The sequence below is a fragment of the Cygnus atratus genome, chromosome Z (assembly GCF_013377495.2).
Source record: "Cygnus atratus isolate AKBS03 ecotype Queensland, Australia chromosome Z, CAtr_DNAZoo_HiC_assembly, whole genome shotgun sequence".
In the NCBI taxonomy this organism is placed as follows: Eukaryota; Metazoa; Chordata; class Aves; order Anseriformes; family Anatidae; genus Cygnus; species Cygnus atratus.
This window is the reverse complement of record NC_066396.1, coordinates 49,574,295-49,599,288: the sequence shown is the minus strand read 5'-3', so window position 1 is coordinate 49,599,288 and position 24,994 is coordinate 49,574,295. Positions and strand designations below refer to the sequence as shown.

General features: G+C 41.2%; 1 protein-coding gene and 1 long non-coding RNA gene across 2 annotated transcripts in view; one reads left to right on the top strand and one right to left on the bottom strand.

Moving 5' to 3' along the window:
- Window positions 1–19,480, bottom strand: part of LOC118260023 (uncharacterized) — a 52,997-nt gene extending 33,517 nt beyond the window's left edge. The window contains exons 1-2 of the long non-coding RNA XR_004782148.1: window positions 19,112–19,480; window positions 8,482–8,640 (exon numbers count right to left, since the gene is read on the bottom strand). This is a non-coding gene — a long non-coding RNA (uncharacterized LOC118260023). The remainder of the gene's footprint in view (window positions 1–8,481; window positions 8,641–19,111) is intronic.
- A 484-nt stretch (window positions 19,481–19,964) lies between these two features.
- Window positions 19,965–24,994, top strand: part of CHSY3 (chondroitin sulfate synthase 3) — a 183,020-nt gene continuing 177,990 nt past the window's right edge. Inside the window, exons 1-2 of the mRNA XM_035569919.2 lie at window positions 19,965–20,753; window positions 22,107–22,390. Of these exons, the coding sequence (XP_035425812.1) occupies window positions 20,063–20,753; window positions 22,107–22,390 (975 nt within the window). The 5' untranslated portion in view covers window positions 19,965–20,062. The remainder of the gene's footprint in view (window positions 20,754–22,106; window positions 22,391–24,994) is intronic.

Here is a 24,994-nt window from a genome sequence, read left to right as displayed (position 1 = left end):
AAACATTTGACTTCTGGGCAAAAAGTAAATAACCTCAGTTTGCTTTGTGGTAGAAGATGACTATGCAACTATTTGTTGTTTTAGTTGTACCAAGATGGCAGCTACCAAATGATAGTGCCTGGTCATTTAGATATGAAGTTACAGAGTTGAAACTAAAACTGATACTATCTGTCTTCTTCATGTGGCACCTACACTCCCTGACTCTAGTCTAACTAATGTTCCCCAATATCTAGCATTGGCTACTGCTGAAGATGGAATTTCAGCTGTTATTGTGGATTTACAAGTCTCAGCAAATTTTTTTTTGGAATGCATTTCCCCATACAATTTTCTAGAATGGCCTGTTTGTGAATATGACAGTAGATGGCGCCTTATGATTGATTATGCATGTCTCAATGCCAGTACTGAACCCTTAACAACAGCAGTCCCTAATATTGCAAATGTAACTGCCACTCTACAGGCAGTCATTCATAAATGTATGGGAGTTCTATATATAAAGGATATGTTCTTTATTCTCCTCTTGCAGGAACAGGACACACTGGTTTGCATTTACTTTTACTTATTATTTTGCATTGTGGGGGTTGGTCTGTTCTCCCACGTGCCTGGTGACAGGACGAGGGGGAATGGGCGAAAGTTGCGACAGGGGAGTTTTAGGTTGGATGTTAGGAAGTACTTCTTTACCGAAAGGGTTATTAAGCATTGGAACGGGCTGCCCAGGGAGGTGGTGGAGTCGCCATCCCTGGAGGTCTTTAAAAGACGTTTAGATGTAGAGCTTAGTGATATGGTTTAGTGGAGTACTTAGTGTTAGGTCGGAGGTTGGACTCGATGATCTTGAGGTCTCTTCCAACCTAGAAATCTGTGTCTGTGTCTGTGTCTACTTGGGAAGGGGTGCAGTACACTTTTAACAGACTTCCCCAAGGTCATAAACCTACTATAAACACTACTGCTCATTAAGCAGAGCTTTTGCAGCAAGTATCAGTTCCATCAGAAACCTGTTTCTACCTGTATGTAGATGACATTCAAATTGGGGGTGATTCTGATTACTGCCTAGTAAGGACAGATGCTACCTCTGTATGGGAAGTCTTGAATAGTGCTGTAGTTGTACCACTAGAAATGTTCCAGGGACTTGCCCCAAAAGAAAGATTTCTAGAGGCCTGATGGATTGCTTGGAGTGCTTCAGTTCCTCCTGGTACCTTGGAAAAGACAGAAGCTTTGCACCATCCACAATCCAAGAAGGAGCTTCAGCAAGTATTGGGAATGTTAGGATATTGGAGAAAGCATGTACCTGAGTTTTGGATTATAGTCATACCCCTTTATTCCTTTCTATGGAAAGGAAAGGTATGGGAATGGACTGAGGAACATCATGAAGCTATGAAAACTTTACTGAATGAACTGTGAACATACCAATCCCTTGGGCCAGTGCACCCCTCTGATCCTATTGTTGTAGAATGGGGCCTAGCACCTAATTTACTGTAATTTGTTCCAAGTCTGTCCTAATGACCTGAAACAACCTCTGTTGTTTAGTTCAACTGCATTTAAAGAGACAGAACAACAATCTTCTGAATGGGAGAAAGGGGTTTTACCCTTTTTTACAGTGGTGAAACATAATGAGAAAATACATCAGGGACAGCACTTAAAAACTAGAGGAATGCCTAATTTAATAGAAGAAATTTTGAAGGGAACTGCTCCTCCATGAAGAATTGTTCAAAAACTCATGCTGAGAAAATATATGTTTATCTAACAGGAGTCACTGACAATATGAAATTAACCGAAGGACACGCCAAAGATTCTGAATCCCATATAATTACAAATAGTGATCCTTTAGCTTTGCAACAACTTTTCAAACCCTCACCAATTCTAGATGTCCTACCCTGAACTGAAAACATGCTGACCAAGCGTATTTGGTTCACAGATGTTTCAACTCAAAGAATTAAAAGGAAATAGCTGTGGGCCTTGTATTGCCACCAGCAAGCAGGTAGTGGAAGACAGAAAAGGTAGTGCACAAAAAAGAGAACTCAAAGCTTTTGTACTTGCTGCTCAAAACAGAGCCAAAGTTAAATACATGGACTCCTATGATGTTTGAGCAGGTGCCACATTGCAGCTCTGTCAACAGCAAACCTGGAAATAGTATGTGAATAGATCCCCAGTTTGGAGAAGCGAAGATTGGCAGTTGTTTTTAGACATAGCCAGGAACACATCTTTAAAGATGGGATGGGTAAAAGCTTATGCTAAAGATAATCAACCTGCCACAAAATGGAATCAGAATGTTGATGACTTAATCAAAATTAGTAGGATCACTATAAATCCTGAATAGTACTGGCTAGGAGAATTTTGCATCTCAAGTTAGGACACAGTCGCAAAGATGCCCTTTGCAGCACAAAGCCCAAGGCTGGCCCCTGTATGGGAAAGCATTTGAAACCATTCTTACTGGGCGCCTTCAATGTCGACTCAGATTACAGACTGATCATCCCAATAAAGCACCTGCACATTAATGAAGGAAAAAGTGTTTTGGTCTACCTAGCAAGTTGATTACAATGAACCTTTAAAATCATCCACCAGGTACAAGCATATTCTGACAGGCATAGCAGTGGTGTCTGGACTCTGAACAGCTATGAAATGCCAAACAGCCAACTGGCAAAACACTACCCAAGGTCTTTCCTCATGATTCTCAATTTTGTCCGCCCCTGACTCCATTCAAAGTGATAATGGCTTGCATTTTAATAGTAAAAAGGTGCAAGAATAGGCAAAGCAAGACAGAATAAAATAGGTGTTACATACCATTCCATACTATCCACAGTCCAATCGTATGGTTAAATGAGCCAATGGGTTACTGTAAAAACATCTTTAGCCACATGAAGGGCAATGAGACAGCTGTCTTGCAAAAACTCTGCACCAGCTGAAAAATCGGTATGGTGTCTTTGGAAGTCTAGTTACTCATGCCTTCTTAACATTTCCTTTGGATAAGCCACTTGATAACTGGCATACCTGGTCTCCAATGAAACCAAGACAGCCCATCACAGTAAAATTACCCTCTACCAGACCAATTTAGTAGTGATGACCCTAATTAAGCCACAAGGATCTCTGGCATGGGATGCCATTGATAAAAGCAAAGCATAAAATTAGTGCCAGATGGATTTATCCTGCATCTTAAAGGGGATAAGCTGTTCGGCCTTCCCCACAGAGACCTGTCTTCCTTTCTTTCTTTTACAGTAAAAAATGAATCATACTAACACCATAAGAATGACTAATCTACTGGATGTTGACATTTTCATATTGTCAAGTATACTCTTTTGTCTCCTCATTGCATTAATCTTCTGGGATCAGTCTTGACAGCAATGATGACAACAGCTATATGCCCCTACCCCTTCTCTTGTTAAATGGAGTAGATATACTCACAACAACCCATACACAAGATCCTTGTGAGTATGTATTGGTAAAATACACTGGGAGTTTTGGACTAAAACAAAAATTAAAAGATTTAAATATGTTGACCGTAGTCATACATGGAACCAAGACATATTTGAAAAACTGATGGAGTTGGGATAGGGAAGGTATTAATCGAGTTCGCCAACTCTGGGACACACCAGGAGAAGATATAAAAATAGGATGCCGGGTGATCAATGGATCTATTCACCAGAAACCAACACACTGCTGTATGTCATGCAGTTTCAACTTGCGAGAGAGCAGACAGAAAATTCCATAATACAGCAAATTGTACACTGGTACAATTTTACCTTAATACACCCTATTTTGGTATTTTTGTCAATAGACTCACTGTGGTGTAGGGCTAGAATTTATATTCAAAATGGACACATGCAAAGTGTGGGAGTTGTGTATGATGGGCTCATGCTTACGTGGATTTTGTTGAATTTGCACCTAACATCTACCTCACCAGATCCCTAAATTTATCTGCAGCAGCACTACACTACTATGTTACTCTTTTTAGATGGGAGTGGATTTAAGAAGAAAAAAAAAAAAAAAAAGAGAGAGAGAGGATTTGGACCAGTGGACTAGTGTATTCCATCTTTATAGGGAATTAAAGAGGACATAATTTTAATAGGAAGCTGGATTGAAAATTATACTGTATGTACAACAGCTTCATCCATTACTGTAAAATATGCTGGAAATAGAGATGGACATGTTCCTGATCACATACACATCTGTTCTTTTGGACATGAATGTTGGTATAAATTTACCATACCTCATTAGATAGTAATGTGCCTTTGGGTAGACCCCAAGTCCTGCTCCAGCTTAGGTCTCCAATATCAAGCAACCACCATCCCCAGCTTGGCCTCCTATTAAATTGTCTCCTCACATTTATGACACTGGCTCTTACATACTTAAAAATACAGGACAACAGTAAGTTTTCTTTAATCCTCATTGGCTCTTAAAAAGGGTAGAGCTAACAGCACATCAATGTGTCAATAATTAGAACAGAGTGTTCTGCCTTTTTGGGAGTAGCCTACTCCTACTGGTTAGCATGGTTACATGGACGATCCTTAAAGCATTCCCAGCATATGCAATGAGACACCACTGGAATAGTAGAAACAGGACTAGGAGCACTGGGAACAGGACTGGGAGTATTGAATAGCACAGGTGCTAAATTCCTAATGAACAAATTAAGTGCTACTGCTGTTGACCTAAACAAGTCAGAATACCCACTAAAATCATCTTTGTTATCCCTAAGAGCAAGCCAATGGCTCCTATCTGACATTTTGTATCATTGGGAATGAACTGAAGAAAATGACCATCAATTAATTGTAAATGTCCTTGAAGCAAACCAAGGTATGGAATCATAGAATGGCTAATACCTCTTGCCTTGGGATGTATGCAAGTGCAGCTATGGATACGGTCCATAGCAGCAGCCATTATTGGAGAAAGGGAAGGAGGAACCCTACCCACTGAAATTTGTGAAGTTATTTGGGATAATGCATTAGAGTTTGAAAAAGAGTTTCAATTGTGGTGGCAACTAGTCAATTTTATTTATCGCTTAGAAGGTGATCAGATTATTACCTTTGTCCTCACTACACGTAATGCATCAGTCAGTACATACTATATATCCAAGTATTGCCTTAGAACTAAATCATAATGGTACCACACTATATCCCTTACAGCATAGTGTGTGGGACCATCAAAAGGATGAAAAGTGGCAGACAATTGATACAAATGTGTGCATTGTGCAGGATCAACAAGGTTTCATCTGCAAAAGTAATACTCTCAAAATTCAAGATGTCTGTTTGGGCACAAAGCAAGTTTTCTGTCATTTCAAAGTACATAGCAACAAAACTCCTAGAACTATGGTCATATATATCAGGAAAAGATGTGTATGCATGTGAACATTGTGTGATTATTTGCTAATAGACGATATTGTTCATAGTATAACCAATCACTCTAATCTATGCATGTGTAACTTTTCCATGACCATTGGTTGTGATTTTAATTTCTCTGTATCCATAATTATTCATGAGGATTTGTCTTTTGATTACATGTTATATCGTGAGCTGCAACTGACACCTATTGGTATGTACCTGCCTTGAATCAACTGACTTCTCCATCATCCTGATTTGATGAATCTCCAACAAGCACAGAGATCATGACAGAAGACTCTTATCACTGTCCATCATGACAGTCAAGGAATATATCAAGTACTGCAGAGAGTCAAAAAGGATGGAGAGCATTGATGGTGAGAAGTCCTGCTTGTTGGTCTCTTATGGCATCTGGAGTGCTGAAGCTGATGCTATGCCCCATCATGATTTTATTAGTTCTTATTGTATTATGCTTACTGTTAATCATTGCCTTATATATCAGGGTTTGGGGGATGACTAGACAAGTTGTGCTGCTGAAATACCCCCCTCATGTGTACAACACTGTTTAATTTTTCAGTTTATATAATAGGACAAGCAAAAACAAAGGAGTAAGCTTTGTCTGTTGTGCTTTAGTTCATACCAATGATTCTTAAAGCCACCCATATACAAGCATAAACCTATATATTTAATCCACAGAGGCAAGAGGTAACTGCAACACCATTCTGTGAAGACAAAGTGAATTAATTGTAGTCACAGGGTAGAGTATGGCAAGTACTCTCATTTTACATGTCTTGCTCAGGCTTATGAGCCACAGTAGGCCCTGATGTTTCTGTTCTGTGAACTGGATAGCTCATCAGCAATAGAGCTGATGGAGCTCTAGAGGTGATGGGGAGGTGGATAGAGAGGTGGATGCTCACAGCCATGACAATGAACAAAGCACAGAACTGCCCTAAAGAAGGTACCCATCGAAATCCTTAATAGGGAAATGATGGATAACATTGGAGGTCAAGAACAACATGATACGGAATCTGAGTTTGACTACAAGCCAATCACTCCAAGTTATACATACAGCAGCTGGAGAAAGCCTATCTGAGCTCTCCAGGGGTTGTAAAAGGCTGTGGCCCTTAATCTTCTCCTGAGCTGGAATGCATCTCAGGGCTGACTCAAGTGTCAAAGCTCATGTACAGGCAAACACCGACAAGGGAGAAGTTAATTCACCAAAAGGGGGAAAAATCTAGTACAAGAGTGACTGAGTTTAGAATGCACCCCACACTGTGCAGTAAGCATACTTGTGAGAAGCTTGTCATTCTCATATCTTTAACTAAGTCACTGTTTCTATTGTAGCAAATTCTGTTGAATCATTGTGTTAAATTGGCTGATGATTAAGTGCTGATTAAGTGCTGTTAAGAAGAATCATAGTCTAATCTTGTGATTTACCATGACAGTATTAATAAATCTTAAATTGCTGCTAAATTGAAGTGTGTAAAAATCTGTTTGTGACACTGCTCTGTGCTCAGGAAATCATGGTTTGAAACACAGCAGAGCAGCAGGAGAGTTCAAGTTAGTACCTTCACATCAGTACAGTGAGGTCGACCTCTAGAAAATGTTCTTCTCCAGCAAATAGACTGTGAAGCCTTGTGCTATTTGAGGAATACTGCTCTCTGGGTAGTAGTGGGGATTTTGATGTGATATTCAATTAGTCTAAGGAAAAACATTTGTGAGCTGTACTTACTGATTTAAGTACCTATCTTTCTCACTGTGGCAACAGCTAAAGGACACAAATGACAGGGCAGGGCTTATTGGATGCTGTCTTAGATTGCACTAGGTGCTGAATTGCTGAAATCTGTTTAAATTATTTTTAAAAGAGAAACATTGTTAGCTGATAAATATAGACCAGTTTTGAAATTCACAGTGACAATTATTTGAATGAAAGAAGGCAGAAATAATGATTAGCAGCATAGATATTGCAAGAGCAAAGTAATTCTGATACTCCTTGCTTGCTTATATTTCTCTTACCGGTGAAATAAAGATAAATACAGCTAATAATAGACTAGATCACTAAGTTTTATATAAAAATTTCCTTAGGTCATGATATTGAGTGTTATTTGCTGCCCATATCCAAGGGATTCCCCACCCTGAATATTTTCTTACTGTAGTTCATAGCTATTCTCTCAGATGTATCACAAGCCCTACAAAACTTATTCTTTTCTGCTGTTTGGCTTGGTTGGTTGTTGCTGACTGGACCTCCTTCTCTCCCTCCACCCCCCACCCCCACCCCCCTTCCTTTTTACACAATAGAATTGAGGAAAATGGCAGAGGGTGAGCTTTGATGAGCATCCAAGTCAGAGTTGTCAGCATGGACAAAATCAGCTGCTCGTTTGCTAATGCAGGATTGTGCAGCTGTTTCTTTCAGGTGGCCAGATTACGGCTGCACTATCACTCCTACAGTTCACTGCTCCTTACAGTCTGGAAAGACATTGGCATCGTAAAAGTGGTGGCATAGCTTTTCTGAGGAATTATTTCTAGATGATTGTCATGTTAATCAAGGAAAACCATAAATTTACCCTTCTTGCCCTAGGGGAACTTTCCTGTCCCTGCACACAGATGCCTCAGCAGACCTTTGCAGCCCCTGTCTGCTGTAGCTTCTGTAGCTGAGCTGCTGAGGCACAACATAATATTTGGTACATAAAACATTTTTGGTACAGCCCTGTAAGTAATTCATCTGCTCAGCCAATAGCTAGTTTTGCTTAGGACAACACATAAAGATTAGGAGCCATGTGAATTTTCTAGCCTACTTGAAAAATCAAAATCCAAACAGGAAAACAATAAAGAGCAAGTTCTCTCTTTTCTTTGTGGGCCACGAACACTGCCTATTTTGTCTAGCACAACACCCCGACATTCTGTCTTGAAGCAAAGCAGTTCAGATTTACTCCGTGCCAAGTTGCTGGCCAGTCATAAATGCACAGAGAGTGATTTAAGAGCTATTTAATACAACTTAGCAGGAGTTCTGAAGGCTCCGTCACCAGGGCTAGTGGGGTAAAGCTGAGCCAAATGCTCTATGGGGCATGATACCCTGGAGAACAAGGGACTTCCTTAGCAGAAATGAAGTGAAAATTCATTAAAAGCAGCCTACAGTTGTCTGCTAGGAGCTGCTTTTCCTGTACGGTGGTGTTCCTACCTGGTGCAGGTTGCTGCGGGGTGAGGTGAGCCATGGTGCCAGGTGGGAGCAGTGACAGCCAGAAGCAGCTGGTGGCTGTCAACCGTGGGGTCTTTCCACCTCCCTGTGAGGAGCAGGTCCTCCTCTGCTCCTTCTCAGCATGCTTGTGAACGTTTCAGCCTGCAAGGGGAAAAATAAGACTTGTTGTATTAACTGTGACAAGCAGGCAGCTCTCTCCCTGCCTTTGAAATAAGAGGCCAGTTTGGCCACGTGCCCATGTTTTAAGCCCCAGATGTTATTTTTCCTTCATGGTTTTCCTTCCTTTTGTGACTAAGCCACTTCCACGTACAAACAAACCTGTGTGTTGTTCTGTGCTTTTATTTAAACTGAAACTGTTGCTGGCTAGGGTGGGTGGGTGAGGGACGTATTTTTGTTGGCATTGAGGCATTGAAACTGGTAAGGAAAACTGACTACACTACCTTGGAAGTCTAAAGCCTTTTTGTTTTTCATTCATGTTTTGTAGAGCCACCGTTCTTTGAGACAGCCATGTTAAAGAAAGTTCAAAAGAAAATAAGATACGAGCTTATGGAAGCCTATTTTTTCATGAGAAGTATTTATTCATATTTGCCTGATGATCAACTGAAGTTTTAAGACCTTGCCCATGTGGACATGCCTCTTTGAAACTTGGGGTAAATTCATAAACTTTATGCCGTCTCAACCCAAGGCTGCAAGCTAAACTGAACTATTCTACATCCTCCATAGTCTCTCTGAGTTGCTATATGATGTTTAACAGTTGTGTAAATGGCAACTTCCCAAGAAAGCAAATTTATTCCTCGCAATTTTTACATAAAATATAAGTTGCTCTGTAAGCAGCTGGATATTTAAATGCAAATTTGCCAGAGCTCAGATTTGTTGCCACTGTTCTGAGGCCATCAATGCATACGAAAAAACAACAACAACAACAAAAACTGAATTTCATAATTTCTCTCTTTACTATTACCACTTCTTCAGTATAAAGATTAATTTATAAACTGTATTCTGAGCTGTGATTAAGTTTGTTTAGGCTTTAGAAAGTCATTAACCTTTTCATTTAAAAAAGTTTAAATGGACATATTTTCAAATTACTCTTCCCACAATCACAACAGGCTTAAAGACTTTACCAGTGGTTTGGGATCTGTGCTTCTAAATGTACACTGGCACTTTTACCTTGCAGAACCTCTTACATTTTCCAATGATATGGCTGTTTTAAAAAACAAAACAAAACAAACAAAAAAAAAACACTTGGTAGCATCCTATTACTTTCATGCACAAAATGAACCATCTACACTTTTTGCAGATGTTCCTTTTGGGATCTTAGGATCCAATGTCCTAGTTTCACTAGGATTACTTCTTAGCTAAAAAGAATATATTCTGCAGAATTTGGGCTGGAATGTGTACCTGAATAACCAAGATGTGCAACAAATTACTCATTAATCAAATGAAAGGGAACAAAGGAAACATTGCTTGACTCTGTTGGATAAGTGTTGGATTTCATTTGGATAAATGCAGGTTTCATTAAACAATGACGGTAAAAATCCTTGTGTATTTTTTAAGATTTATTGTTTAAATAGAGCAATTTTTTCCTCATAGAAGTTCACTGAACTAAGTTTATGACTGATGTTTCTTGCATACCTTTACTCACAAAAACAGCATATGAAAAGTGTTTCTTAAATAGTTTTGAGAATTTTGAGTCTAATTATAAAACTTCTTGAGTCTAATTATAAAACTTTAAGTATGCAATTTAACTTTTCCTTTAGGAAAACAAAAAACAAAAAACAACCCTGTGTCTGTAGAATACGTATTTATTTATTTATTTATTTTATTTTCCCCTCAGAATTCTGGATTCAAAATTCTCAAGACAAGGTGCTTTATATAAACTGGTTGATAGTTATTGCCAAAGATTCAATTAGTATAGAAAAAGGTCTACTATCAAGAATGATCTGCTCTTTGCGCAACTTACTCCAGCTACGTACTGCAGGAAATCAGCAAATAGAATACAATATTTTCAAAACTGCAATGGAATTTTCAGCAAGTACTTCAGAAGAAAAATAGCTTATTTGAAAATGCCCTCTAGTAAACTATATATATAATAAAACCGTGTAATAATAACTTTGTTCTAAAGATGATGTCACATGGAGGTTTGAATTATAAGGAAACACTGCCAGAAACCATCAGACTGCAAACACGGTACTGCTTCACAAGGTGGCACAATTACTCTTTGAATTGTGCGTGTGTATTTTTCTTCAGCCACCAATGAAGCAGTTAGCGTCTAATCAGTCTGCCAATATAGCTGTAATACAGCCTACTTATATTAAAACGCAGAAAGCATTGGTAAGATAGATACTGAACTAACTTAGTCATCAGGCACAGTTCAAGGCTTGTTGTAATCAACAAGCTTTCCGGTGTCTTTAATGGAAATTCAAGTTTCACCACATAATCTTAACTATTGCTTTCAACTTTCAACATTATTTTGTATAGTTTTCATAGACACTGCTTGCCATGGGTTCACTAACCTAATCTTTTTTTTTTTTTTTTCCATATTATTATGCAGAAGATAGGACATACTTTCTTGTGTGGTGCCTTAATCCTTGAATACAATTGGACTAATTTACACAGCTGACTTGTCTTCTGGACTTAATGATTTTACACAGGTTGAATAACTCTTTTCTTTTTCTGCCCATCACTGTGAAAGCTGGACTTGAAAGAAAAAAATATACTGGGAGGAAGAGAAGGGTTTGTTTTGGTGAGAACTGTTTTAGTCGCAAGCCATACCTTGTCTCTCAACATTTCAGATTTGAAGAATCTTCTCAGTTACACAGAACTCAATAATGGCTATTGCAGTAAAAGATGGATAACACACACATCCAGAGAGAAGCATTCTGGATAACTAAAAGTTATCCCGTACACAATGGAACCATAATATGAGCATCTAGCAGGGTTAAAGAAATGAATAGAGAAATTTTTTTTGTTCAGATGTTAACTGATCAGTTTTTCGTTTGAAAATGTCACATGGTTTGGCAGCACAAAATCTTGGAGGAGGTTATCTATATGTGTTTATATATAACCTTGTCACTCTTCTTGTAGCTAATTTGTAGTGTAAGTAGACAATAACTATTCAGTTCTTCTGGGAGCAATAGCTCTTCAGCTTTGTACCTATCCTACTGTTTCCTTTCTAGAGTTATTATTATTATTATTATTGTTATTGTTATTGTTATTACTAATTTTTATTATTCTTTTAATTTCCATTGTTAGTTTTTCATATTTTTTTTTTTTGGTTAAAATGACTTGAACAGTCTTCAGAGTTTTTTTGTCACCTGCATCTCAGGTAGTGTCCCCATTTTCACAAAACAAAAAACAAAATAATACAAAACAAAACAACAACAACAACAACAGATTATATGCTGTGCATCTCCTTCACATAGATTTCTTCAGCCTCCCAGTTGTACAGTAAGGTGTCAGTGTACAGAGGGTATTAGTGCTATACTTCGAAAAGACATGAATCTTGTATTTTACCTTTCTTTTTTTTTTTTTTTTTTTTCCCTAGGTGAATACAAAGAGACTTCACATGTCCAGGTTGATCAAATGGTGCTGCTACTACAACAATTGTTAGAAGTTATTACAGTAAAATAGCTTTTGAGCTATTTTGGCTTATGAACACTTTTTGAAGTTTTAAGAGAACTACATAGATTCTTTTCTTACTGTAAGCATTGTAGGTAAATTATGCTAAGTGAGGAAGATTTTTACTTTCAATCTTAATCTTTCTACTTATAGTCAGTTCTCAGAGAACAATATGTTTCTGCTAAAGTCTTTAAAAGAGATTTTTTTCCCTTGTGGTGTTTATGATCGTAGCTACCTCTTTTTCAGACTGGTGCACAAAACTGTCCTAAGTGCATGTGGACATGCAGCACATTGCTGACTTTCTTTTGAATGGAAGAGTCTACCCTGCCTAACCCTTACATCTGCTACTAGAATAGTAGGCCATAGAGTGTGACAGAAGCGTTAACACAGGAAAAATCTCTGCATTCTCTAGTATTGGAAACATGCAAGAAGCTACAAGAAACAGATGTCTTCTGCCAGTAGTTCCACTGAGATGAACAGGTCTTCAACTCCCCTGAAACATTCTCTGGATTCCCCTGCTTGGGATGCTTTTGAGGACATTGCCCAAAGCCACTCAGTTAAGTCCAAAACACAAATCTTGGGATCACGACTGCAGAACAAGCTCCAAACCTGAAAATTCCAGCTTTTCAAGGATTTTGGAAAAAACTCTTCTACAGTCTTTATCACTGCGCACCTACAGTGGCTCTAAAGAGCACACCTGCTTCCAGGTGAGGGAATCCTGTTGGTAGATGAGTTGCCCATGAGGGCTGGAGCACCTCTCCTATGAAGAGAGCCTGGGAGATCTGGGGTTACTTAACATGTAAAAGAGAAGGCTCTGGGGAGACCTTATAGCAGTAAGGTCCCTTCCAGTACTTAAAGGGGGCCTACAAGAAAGATGGGAGGGACTCTTTAGCGGGGTTTGTAGTGATAAGAAAGACGGTAACAGTTTTAAACTAACAGAGTAGATTTAGATTAGATGTTAGGAAGAAATTCTTTGCTTTGAATTTGGTGAAGCACTGGAACAGGTTGCCCAGAGCAGTTGCCACATCCCTGAAGTGTTCAAGGCCAGGTTGGATGGGTCTTTGGGCATCCTGGTCTAGTGGGAGGTGTCCCTGCCTATGGCGGGGGTGTGGGGGGGAATTAGATGATACCTAAGGGTCCCTTCCAAACCTAAACATTCCCTGATTCTATGATGATTCTGTGATTCTATACTTTCTCATCCTGTGGCTTCAAGGGGGAGGATGGTTTGATGGTGGACACTGTGCTCTTCAGCCACGTCTGATCTGGTGTCAGGATCAAAGCCTATGATGTGGTGTGTTACAAAATATACCTGTATTGCAGGCTAGACATCAACATCAGCCCAAAGGCACACAAAAGTGTGATGCTGGGAAAGATGCATCTTTCCTAACTTCACTGAGTATTTCCTGTGGAGGTCAGCCCCTTCGGGAAGAAATGATACACAGCCTCCCAAACCCCTTAAAACCATTTGAGACTATGTCTTCCATATAGACCTATACCTATTCTGGCAACAGGGGAGGAAGACAGTAAATACTGCTCTCCACTATATAGGACCATTTAATGAATCCCTCTTATAGGTGGGAGGTGTGTATGGATGCTTCCTCTTCATGAAAGAGCAGTTTGGTCTTATTTATTTGTGTTTCAAGACAGAGCAAGGCAAAACAGCCTTTACAAAATACAGAAGAAATAAACAGTTTGAAATATGAGCAAGATACTACAAGTTTAATAAAATTTATGTACAAATTGCCAAAGTAAACTCGAGTGTCATAACAGTTCTTCATAAATAAATGTAACAAATGTTGAATTTGAAAGGGTTTCTGTAAATATGTATTTCACAACCAAGCCTATAGTTAATATTATTTCAATTTTGGCTGTAGTCCAAAAATGAATTACAGTTATATGGAGTTCCATGTTTGTCCTTCATTAAATTTCACATCAAGTATATTCACTTCACAAGTGAAAGATGAGTTTTGTAATAGCTGATGCTGCAAACCCATCTTGAATCTAAAATTCAAGTTTCTGCTGGATTTTCAGAACCACATATAATTTCAAAAGATATAAAGGCTTTGCTTTTAGTAATGCCTGTTTCACTTCACTGATCTCAGTTTTGAACATGGTGAGTAAAGGAAGCTTCAGAAATGGCCCTGTGGACAACAGGGAAGAAGCACAACACTGCAACTGAACTCCTGCTCTGTTAGCTGTCACTGCTGTGCAAGGAAATGGTAGAAAGACAGTAAGTGTGTAGATATGCCTGAATACACATAAGGAGCTGATCTGTCTTGAAAGAATGGGTTGTATTTACACAAGGTTTGGCTGGGTCCAGTGACCAGTAAAATCAATAGAAAAGACTTTAATCAAATTTAGGAGGATGACTGTGAGGGTTAACAAATTGGACCTGTATCATAGAATCATTGAATCACAGAATTGTTAGGGTTCAAAAAGACCTCTAAAATCATCTGGTCCAACCATCCCCCTACCAACCACTATCACTCATTAAACCATGTCCCTAAGCACCACGTCCAACCTTACCTTAAACACCCCAGGGATGGTGACTCCACCACCTCCCTGGGCAACTCGTTCCAATGCCTAACCACTCTTTCTGAGAAGATTGTTTTTCCTAATATCCAACCTGTAATTACTTTTTTAAAAAACAAACAGTATGTAGAAATGCAGATGGTTCTAAGAGTCAGATGTTGCCAGTACCATGTAACAATATCAAGTTGAGCACAAACACCCTGAACACAATAGAATATGATAAAAATAAAGACAATAAAACTGTTTCTTAGGTTATATACCATTATTGTAGATGATTTCCCAGTTGTATCAATAAATAAATATGTGCTTATAAAAATGTTAAAGGAAAGCTGCTAATTACAACTACTGCTCTGTAAGTGATGTGTATATAACTCCATAACAATACTGAATCCCCAAGGGAAATTTCAAGGTTAATGTTTTCATAGGTGTCTTCTATGAGAACACTGAAATTTCTTTGTCTTATGCAGACAGCTGTGCTAGCTCTGATGTAAACAATTTTGTGTGGTGGGCATATTACAGTCTTTCACTTAAAGCCAACCACTACGATTCTTCTGTAATTTCATATACCTACCAGGGAGCCATTCAGTGCTTCCTCATGATATTTTAAAAACAAAAGTGGAAAATTGATTTCAAGCAGTCAAAAAAGCTTTGTTTTGGCTTCAAAGACTCTGTGATCCTATTGCAAAATTTTCAGACTTGTCTGATTAGTGATTATTAGTGTCAATCCAATCCTTTTAAAAAGGAGTATTTTAGTCATGAGTTTCTTGTTTCATCCATCAAGCAGATCAGTATGTCACCTTATTTTTATTAGGCTGTGGTGGTTTTTGTTTGTTTGTTTCCCTAGCTTTTTTTTTTTTGTTGTTGTTGTTGTTCTGAAAATGGCATTAATTGTCATTACTCTTTGGTAACTTAGAAGACTTTGAATTCACCTTAGTGGCTGTTACAATATAAATTTACGTCATCCCTCAGACTGCTTTTTTGAATTCACACTATGTCACCAAGATACTCTTAATAATAATACAAAAGAGGTATCTAAAATTGTTTTCCAACTCTGAAATTCTCTAAACCTGTCCTTAGGATCGCAAAATATCAATAAAAAATTATTATATGCTAAGGTAGATTTTATTCTGTCTTGGGGAGAACATACTGTGATTGTGTACAATGGTTTCATTTGGTTCAAACACACACAAACAAAACAAATTCATATGGAGAGCTGAGATGCTCATAACTCTGATAATCCAAGTAAATGGCCTCTTAGCTGGAATGTCACTGAACTGCTTTATCGACAAATGCCGTAACAGCTACTTGATATCTTGATGTATATCTTGATGTATACATATACTTATGTATATATTTAATCTTGCTATTCCATGAAGCTCTCTTTAGAGCAGAATTTAACACAGTTAAGTGTCAGGAGGTCTATTTGAAATAACAGCTCTGATATATCTGGAAAAATTAATTTTTCCTTACAATTGCTCTTCAGTTTTCTTTTACAGCTGGCATACTGTATGTTTTAACAATGAATTCCTAAGGCAGGAAAGAAATCCTGCTGTTCTAGTGGACTTATTTGTGTATGCAGGGTATCTGGGGGGTGAGTTAAATAAAGCTGGAACAGACTTCAGTTCAGTGAGCTTCTTCCTGATGGGGAAAATAAATCAGATGCTTTCTCTTTCCTGTTCAGCTCTAATCTGCTCCTGGGCTATGTATGTTTCAGCAGACCAACCCATACTTTTATAGCATCCTTTCTTAATATTATTGACACAGGATATGGGACTAGTGAGATAAAAGACTGTGCCCAAAGATACCATTTCACAACCTCAGCCTCACTTAAAATGCAGTTAGCTTTAGTCAGTGCTTTTCACCTGTGAATGCTGAGAGGAGATTGTGAATGAAGTTAAGGCTATCTTGTTTTAGATGCTTTTTTATACAATAGGTACAATCTATAAACTACAGCTCAAGTGTAAGCATGACAGACATCTCAACAAACTAGTTGAATGAGAACATCCAAGAATGTTGCTGAGACTTATCTTCCTTTATTTTCTGCCCAGTTTTGAGTTTAAAGCCTTTTGGTAATTCCTAGCAATCTATCGCTGATGGCTTTATATTTACAGCTGAAAAGAACATGTCTTAAGACTCCTATTAATGAGTGAGAGAGAAGGTTTGGGAACAACTATCTCCGCTCCTCTTTGACACTGCAGACATGTAAACCTTCCCTACAGACTTGTTGAAGACAAAATGACTGGGTTCTGTGTCATCACAATTACTTAAAAAATACAGTGAGTGTAAAAAGGTGTTATTTGAATTCTGAATTCTGGTGGTATCTGATGACCTTTCCTTCCTATATATATTATATATATATAGTCTTAGTTTAAAAGTATTACAAAGGACTAATACACCTTCATGTTTCTGCAGTTCCTTCAACAAAGGACAAGTGTGTAAAAAGTTATTCAAGGCTATAAAGCTACTGGGGTGAAATGGGAGATTACATTTTCTACCTTTTTTTACAGGAGAAAAAAATAAAATGCTGAGAGACTCCCACAGGATTACAATTTGAAGTACATGTCACAGTGGACAGAAGGCAGATTGTCTAATTTTCAATCCAATATCTATTGCAAAACTATCTTTCAAGCTTTTGAAGCTATCACCTAGCCTCGTCTTATTGCTTCCAAAGACATTCAATGTGACGTTGATGATATTCTTACCAAATGTATCATAACGTGTAACAAGACACGTAGCCATGAATTAATGTTATCTGGTTTAACACATTATTTTAACCACTACTTATTTTAATTGGAAAGACATTTCAGGTTTCATTACTTTCCTGTACACAGATGCAGGACTGTTTTTAACCACTAGATGCCAGAGTTGCTCATATAAAAGCAGTCCAGTCTGTGCCTTGGTCTGTCCCTATAGAAAAATAAAAATAAAAGTCTTCAACAGATTTCCCTGCAGTGTATTAAAACACTGGTATAGCATTGAGCTGAAAATATAAGTGCAGGTACACATCTGTAATATTTCTGCTCCAAATACCCTATACACTGTTCCTTTATAACCTGTTTTGAAAACACACACCTTAAAGCTCAGTTTCATTTTGGAAGTGTTTAAAATATTTATGGTTCCACGGGTCTACCTGCCTTTTTTTTTTTTTTTCCTGACAAAAATTAGTGCTCTTTCCCCAGCTGTCAGACGTGAGGAGTCAGCGCTGCTGACACTGACTGAAGGTTTCATTTCAATTTATGGGAAAGCAATGGAAGTAGCCCAGTGTCATATACCTGTGCAAGCCCACAACAGTAAGTTGTCTGAAAACTGAGGAGGCTGTGGCAATGGGGTTGTGTAGGTGTACAGGAGCCCTCACTGCTGGAAGTAGCACTGTGTATGACTTGCTGGGACCCAGCAAAGTTGTGTGTGGGAGTGGAAAGGAGTGGGAGATAGTATTTTTAAGTGGAAGACACATATGGAAAGCTGAGACACTAGTAATGCTGATAATCTCTAATGCTATGGTGACTGCTTCCTGAAGGACAGCTGTACATGAAGCACAACTCTCACAGCTGTTATCACAGCCTTTCTGAGGCAGGAAATCAATTCACGACCATTGCCAAGTCCAACAAGGCTGGTTGCCATTTAACAGTTTTTAATTTGTTAAATGTTCTCACCTTTTCTCAGCTTTTAAGTGCGGATTAAAGTAAAATATGACACATACAGGGAAATTTAGGAAGGGAGCATTGAGAAAAGAGATCACCCAGGCAGCCTGCTCTCTCAGCTCTCTGCCTGTCACTAGCCCAGGTAGGACAGACCCAGGATCTGCCGCCTTGTTGCAAGTAGCACAGCTCGGGGGCATTTCTGTGTCTGGACACATTGCTTGGGCTGTCATTTTTAGTGGTGACAGCTGTGAGCGAACACAAACGTGGGCCTGTTACGCACAGCCTTGCTGCTTGGCATGATAAATGCTCCAGCCTGCCTACACATGGAGAGGAAATGAACGATGGGCAGCTTTGGAAAGGATGCTCTGCCTTGGGAAAGCTGGAGGGTATGTTTTCTGCGCCTGATGCTTGCACATCTCAAAAACACAAAGAACGCACAGTCCATTCACTGCATTTTCCAGGAAAAAAATGAAAATTACTTCTGTAAGTGACTTCTTCATAGCTAAGGACTACGCTCATTGGGCTTCTTTTTTTCTGTTATGTGTAGAAAGTAATTTCTGTCTGTTTGGAAAAAGACTCAAATCTTTTTCTTTCACTACTCTTTCATCACTTTTGCTAGCATCACACAATACCAGCATCCATCCCACTCCTCTCACCCTGGCATTCACATGTGAGAGTTAATAAAAGGTTAAGTAATAGACAGCCATAGGCTTAGAGAACTACAAAAATGGATGATTTCGCTGGCAAACGATTAAACACATGCTTCAGTAACCTGGATTAATTTCAGTGAAATGGCAATTTGGGTGCTAGGAACCATTTACCTTTATGGATTTCGCACAATTACATCAGGGCTGAATATAGACACAGGAGATCAGAAGGAGATCTTAAAACACTGGAACTGCTGCTGTCTGTGTAGGCTACCCGGCTGGCACCCTGCGGACAGCGCAGTCACCCCGAGGCCGGGGGGGTCGGCAGGATGCGGATCTGCCCCAGCATCTTGGAGTTCGCGATCACATTCCCGGGCCGCGGCAATAAGGGAGACAAAAGATGCCCTCGGGGAAGACGGCCGTCCTTGGCCGCAAAGTTACCAGCTGCTCAGTGCCGGGAAGCAGGGGCAGAGGACGGCCCCCCTCCATCTGCCAGGTTGGGACCACCCTGTCGGTGACACACCGCGACGGGACGGTCCCGCGGCCGCCCTCGGTCGAGGTGCAGCGGGGCGGCCGAGGACCCCAGCGTCTCCCCGCCGCCCCTCGGGGGCCGCCCCTGTCCCCCAGCGCCCCGCGGCCGTAGGGGGGCGCCGGGGGCCGGCGGGGCCAGGCCGGGCGTCGGGGCGGCGGCGCGGGTGAGCCGCCAGCGGCGACCGAAAAAAAAAATCGCTTCCTTCCGGAGCGGCGGCGGCGGCCGCGACTTCCCCGGCGCGGCGCGGCGCGGGGACCGTCGGCGGCGGCAGCGCCCTCCGGGGTGAGGCGCTCGGAAGCCGCGGAGGAAGGCGGTGGAGCGGCGAGCAGCGGGGGCCGGGGCCGCCGCCGTGTGGAGGAGGCAGAGCGGTGGGAGGGGCGGGGAGGGACCAGCCGCGGCGGTGACAAGGTGCCAGCGGAGCCAAGGGGCCGCCGCTAGTGCTCCGCCCGCCCGCCCGGAGAAGTTTGCCTCGGGAGCAGCGCGGCCGCCCGGGCCGCCGCGGCGGGGCAAGGGAACAGCGCCGGGAGCCGCCGGCCGGGGCCGGGGGTCGCCTCCGTCGGGACGCGGCGGGTGGACGCCGCCCCGGCCGCGCCATGGCAGCGCGGTCCCGGAGACCCTGGCTGAGCGTGGTGCTGGGGCTGGTGCTGGGCTTCACCGCCGCCTCCTGGCTCATCGCCCCCAGGGTGGCCGAGATGAGCGAGAAGAAGAGGCGCGGCGCCAGCCTCTGCTCCTACTACGGGCGCTCGGCGGGGCCGGGGGCGGCCGGGGGCGCCGCGGCGGCGGGCGGGCAGCAGGCGGCTGCGGCGGTGCTGGGCGGCATGGGCGTGAGGAGCAGCCCCTGGGCGGAGGAGGGCACGGTGTCCAGCCCCGCCGGCGGCGGGGAAGGGGAACCGGAGGAGGAGGAGGAAGGCGGCGAGAAGCGGAGCGGCCGGCCCGGTGGCAGCCACAACGGCAGCGGGGACTGGGGGGGCGCGGGGGGCTGCGCCAAGCCCCGCAACTTCCTCTACGTGGGGGTGATGACGGCCCAGAAGTACCTGGGCAGCCGGGCGGTGGCGGCCCAGAGGACGTGGGCTCCCTCGGTGCCCGGCCGCGTGGAGTTCTTCTCCAGCCAGGGCTCCGCCGCGCCCCCCGGGCTGCCCCCGCTGCCCGTCATCGCCCTGCCCGGCGTGGACGACTCGTACCCGCCGCAGAAGAAGTCCTTCATGATGATCAAGTACATGCACGACCACTACCTGGACAAGTACGAGTGGTTCATGCGGGCGGACGACGACGTCTACATCAAAGGTGACCGCGGGCGCCCCGACGGCCGGAGGGACACAGGGAGGGAGGGAGGAAGGCGGGGGAGCCCCGGGGAGGGGATGCGCGGTCCCCCGTGGGCGTGGGATCCTCGGGGATGCTCTGCCGTGGGTCCCGTCCCGTCCCCTCCGGGCGGCGCCGCCGGGAGCCGGGCTCGTCCCGAAGGCTCCGGTTGGGTGCCCCGCGGAAATCAGCGCTCGTAAAAGTTCTCGGTTGGCTCGCTGACACCGTAGCTGAGCCGGCGCAGCCCCTGAAAGGCGACTTGTAAAGCTGGGGGTGTGCTTCGCGGCGGCGAAGTGGTGGCCCTGACGCCGTCAGGGTTTTGTAGCAGCGCTAGGAAGGATGTTCTGAAACCTGCTTCCTTTTGGTGTGTGTTTGCTGCTGCAAGGAAAAAGGTTGCGTTCTGGTAATAAGAGTAAAATCACTGTTACTTGTGAAATGCACTGTTCTTGGGTTAAAAAAAAATAAAAAACAGAGGCTGTAAGCATAAGCCTAGGTTACAGGCATCGTTCAAACTGTTGAAAGTTAACTTGAGGTAACTGCACACTTGCCTATTTGTCTCTTGGTTTGTCTGAGTCATTTAATAGACTGCTTGTTCGTCAGCTGTCACTCATCTGTGAACTACACACACACATGTACACGTGTTTGGTTGAAGAAGTAAAAGGTGTCACCGTTTTCTTGGGGCTCATTTCCAAGTTGTAGAAAACCTCTCTTTAATTGGCTCCAAGCTAACCTATCCATCAACTCTGAATTTCAAGTAAATATTAAATCACAGTTTCTTGCAAAAATAGGTAAGCTGTGTAAAGGAAAAGTGTGTAAACAGCGTAGCACTAGGCATAGTTCGGAAAGTGCCTGATTTTCACCAAGATCCTAGAGGAAGTACAGGAAATAATTCTCTATCAACCTTATGCTACTTAATTTAGGTTTGTTCTTGTCTTTACAAAAATCAATCATATTAAATGAACCTGACACTTCCCCTCACTGTCCTCCTCAACCTAGAACTATATTGACAAATTGTTGAGCTTTAGGGAGTTTTAAACAAGCAGGGGACAGTTTTCCATCAGTATTGGTTGAACAGGACAAGGTTTTGATCATATTCTCTCTTTAGGCTGAATGAAAATACCATTGAAATATTAATTGGGGATATGAATTTAAACAACAACAAAGTCTGAGAAATGGAATCTTGTTCAAGGATATTTTCAATTAGGCATGGAATACTGCATTGGAAGTCGTTTCCTGTGATAGTCTAAAGTGCCTCTTGCATTAAAAAAAAAAGTTTGAGACAGAGAAAAACAGATGGCTGGTAGTATAGACAGAAATAACAGTAATCTTTTATCTTAGGTGAAAAATTGGAGGAGTTTCTTCGCTCGTTGAACAGCAGTAAACCTCTGTACTTGGGACAGACTGGTCTGGGCAACATTGAAGAACTCGGAAAACTGGGGCTTGAGCCTGGAGAAAATTTCTGCATGGGAGGGCCAGGAATGATCTTCAGCCGGGAGGTCCTCAGGAGGATGGTGCCACACATAGGTGAATGCCTTAGGGAGATGTACACCACTCACGAGGATGTGGAGGTGGGAAGGTGTGTCCGAAGGTTTGGAGGAACACAGTGTGTTTGGTCATATGAGGTAAGTAACAGTATTTGTTGCAAGGTGGTGTTTATTTACAGGGTTTTGCATCTTGCAACCTAAGTAGCTCTATCTGCCATCTCCTTCCACCAAAATTCTGCTTTAATGCATGCATCAGAATGTAAACTGCAGACTGCAAGGAAAAAAGATAGGAAAACATTCACAGCATGTTGCTGTAAGCATATTTATTTCTACTTGTATTTTTCAATTTTCATTTGATGACAGTTACTGTAGCTTGTATCTGTGAGCAGCCATGTTGTAAGTATTGCTATGCTCTAAGTTGCTAAAGCATTACTACCTTTAGGGTTTCTATATATAATCCTTGGCAGGATGCTGCCATATTAGATGTATGTTGTAAAGGTTGGAGCCCTTTAAAAATTATTTTTGTATAAGCATGTGGCATATCTTTTTCTTCTGCACCACAGGTTTGTAAAATATGTTGTGGTATTTGAAGAGGAATTGCCTGTATTTTCTTAATTATTCAGATGCATTTGAATAGAGTTCCTTACGGGCAAAAGCAGAAATGTGACTATTTTTTCTCTTGTACAGATACAAAATTTGTTACACTGCCCGTGTCTATGATATAATTTCAACAGTATTTTACTTACTGTAGGAACAGGGTTTAAATTTATTACAGACACACACAGTGTAACAAATCTTACTATGCTGAAGTCATTTTTAGAACAAATGACTTCATTCAGTAGCAGCATTTTCTGAAGTAATAAAGATGTGTTGCAGTTCCAGAAAAGTTTGTTTGCAATGCCATAACTAAAATTCAGGGTTATTTTACTGAAAATATTGTGGTTAATAGCAAGACTATCTTTGTAGATAAAAATAGACTGTGTGTGCAACTGACAGAAAGGGTGAAGGGTGATAGCTAATATGATGAATACAAGTTTGGTTATTTTGACTGGTTCTTTGATATTAATGTATGCTTGCCCTTGTGGCATTACCTCATTAAGCAGGAAAATCATTTAAATGGGCCACTGAAAGAGGTTATGTGCTATTAAAGACAAAAAGACAGGAAAAATAATTGGTTTTGTGCGTTAGTGGTTTTTTTCTGAAAGGCCTGGGAAAAGGTGGCCATTTAAAAATGGGTTTGGTAGGCTGCAGCGCATGAATAGTGAATAAACAATAAATCTTGAATAGTTAGTACTTGGTGCAGTTTTTGGGTGTGGAAATCTTATCCCTTATAGAAGGGTGTTTCTAGAGACTACTTCAACAACTATTGTAAATTAGCATGTAAAAAAAATACACCAGTTGCACTATTAGAGCTGGGAAGATATTAATTGTGGAGATGGGAATCGATGTTTGGCTAGCAGTTCTTAATCAGACTTTTAAACAGTGTGCTACATTGGTAGCTTAATCTTACATTCTGATATGTTTGTGCTTTGTCTGTATAAGGTCATTTAAAAATCCTTACAGGCATTTGATGCCTGCTGATCTGTATCAGTAGCAGAAATATGATTCTACATGACAGGAGTATTTTGGAAATTTTTTGTTCTGTTTATTTTTTCCTGTTTTGTCTTCTTGGGAGGAATTTTGGGGAAGAGAACAAAAAAGATAACATTATCACCATGGTTGTAATTTATTTTGAAGTTGAACATTAGGAAATTTTTGTTCCGGGAATTGAGTGTAAGTGAGATAGAGACAAAGTGTGATAGACAGAGCAAAAAAACAAGTCTGCTTTTTTCTCTTTTGGAGACTTGAGTTATAGGACTCCCCAGAACGTCAGCTTTTAATGCTAAGATTGGAGCCTGAAAGTTCAAACTTAATGGAACAGGACCATGTGTTTTTATGGGATCTGGAGTAGAGTGACACCAGTCTTGACCCTCAGTTGCTCCTGAGGACCCTGTGTCTATATAATGAAGAATGGTAAAGCAAAAGTTAACAAAGGTTTTAGACATTTTAATAGCAGCTTCTCATTTCTGTCTAGTATTTCTGTCTGTTAGAAGAATCTCTAACCTTGTTGCCTGCGCAACAGATCCTCCAGAAGATGCAGATGATTAAGACAAAGCTACTTAGAGTGCTATCCTAGTATTAAATCTGAGTGAAGTAGGGTATGCTGGAGAGAGAGAGCAGCCCAAGCCTAGCTATTTTGAGGCAGGAAAAATGGGTGATTCCCATCTGTATCAATTTAGAGATGATATGGAACAGACCAAAAGTATTGCAGGCCACTTTACTGATTTACTTAAGATCGCTGTTTTAAAATATCTACACTTTATATATAAAAAACTTGGAATATTAAGTTATTTTAGACATATATTTTCCAAGAGTCTTTCGGAACAAATTTTATTTTTGCTATGATGCAGAGTTGCAAATTTAATATTTTGGTTTCAGAAAAGCTGTGGATATTCTGATAAACCAAAGGGTCCACAGGTTCAGTTCATGCTTGGGCATAGTTTCACCCCCTTGTGTTGTGAAGCTGGTTGCTTAGTATGGTCTGAACTGATTGCAGAATTGCAAGTTGTAAAATTAGACTGTGATGGGGGTTTACTTTTTCCCTAGGTTATTGAAACTCTCACTTTGTTCTTTTCCATCACTGCCTAAGATCATCCACACTATTTCGGTGCTAGAAGAGGAATTATTTTTATAGGTGTATGT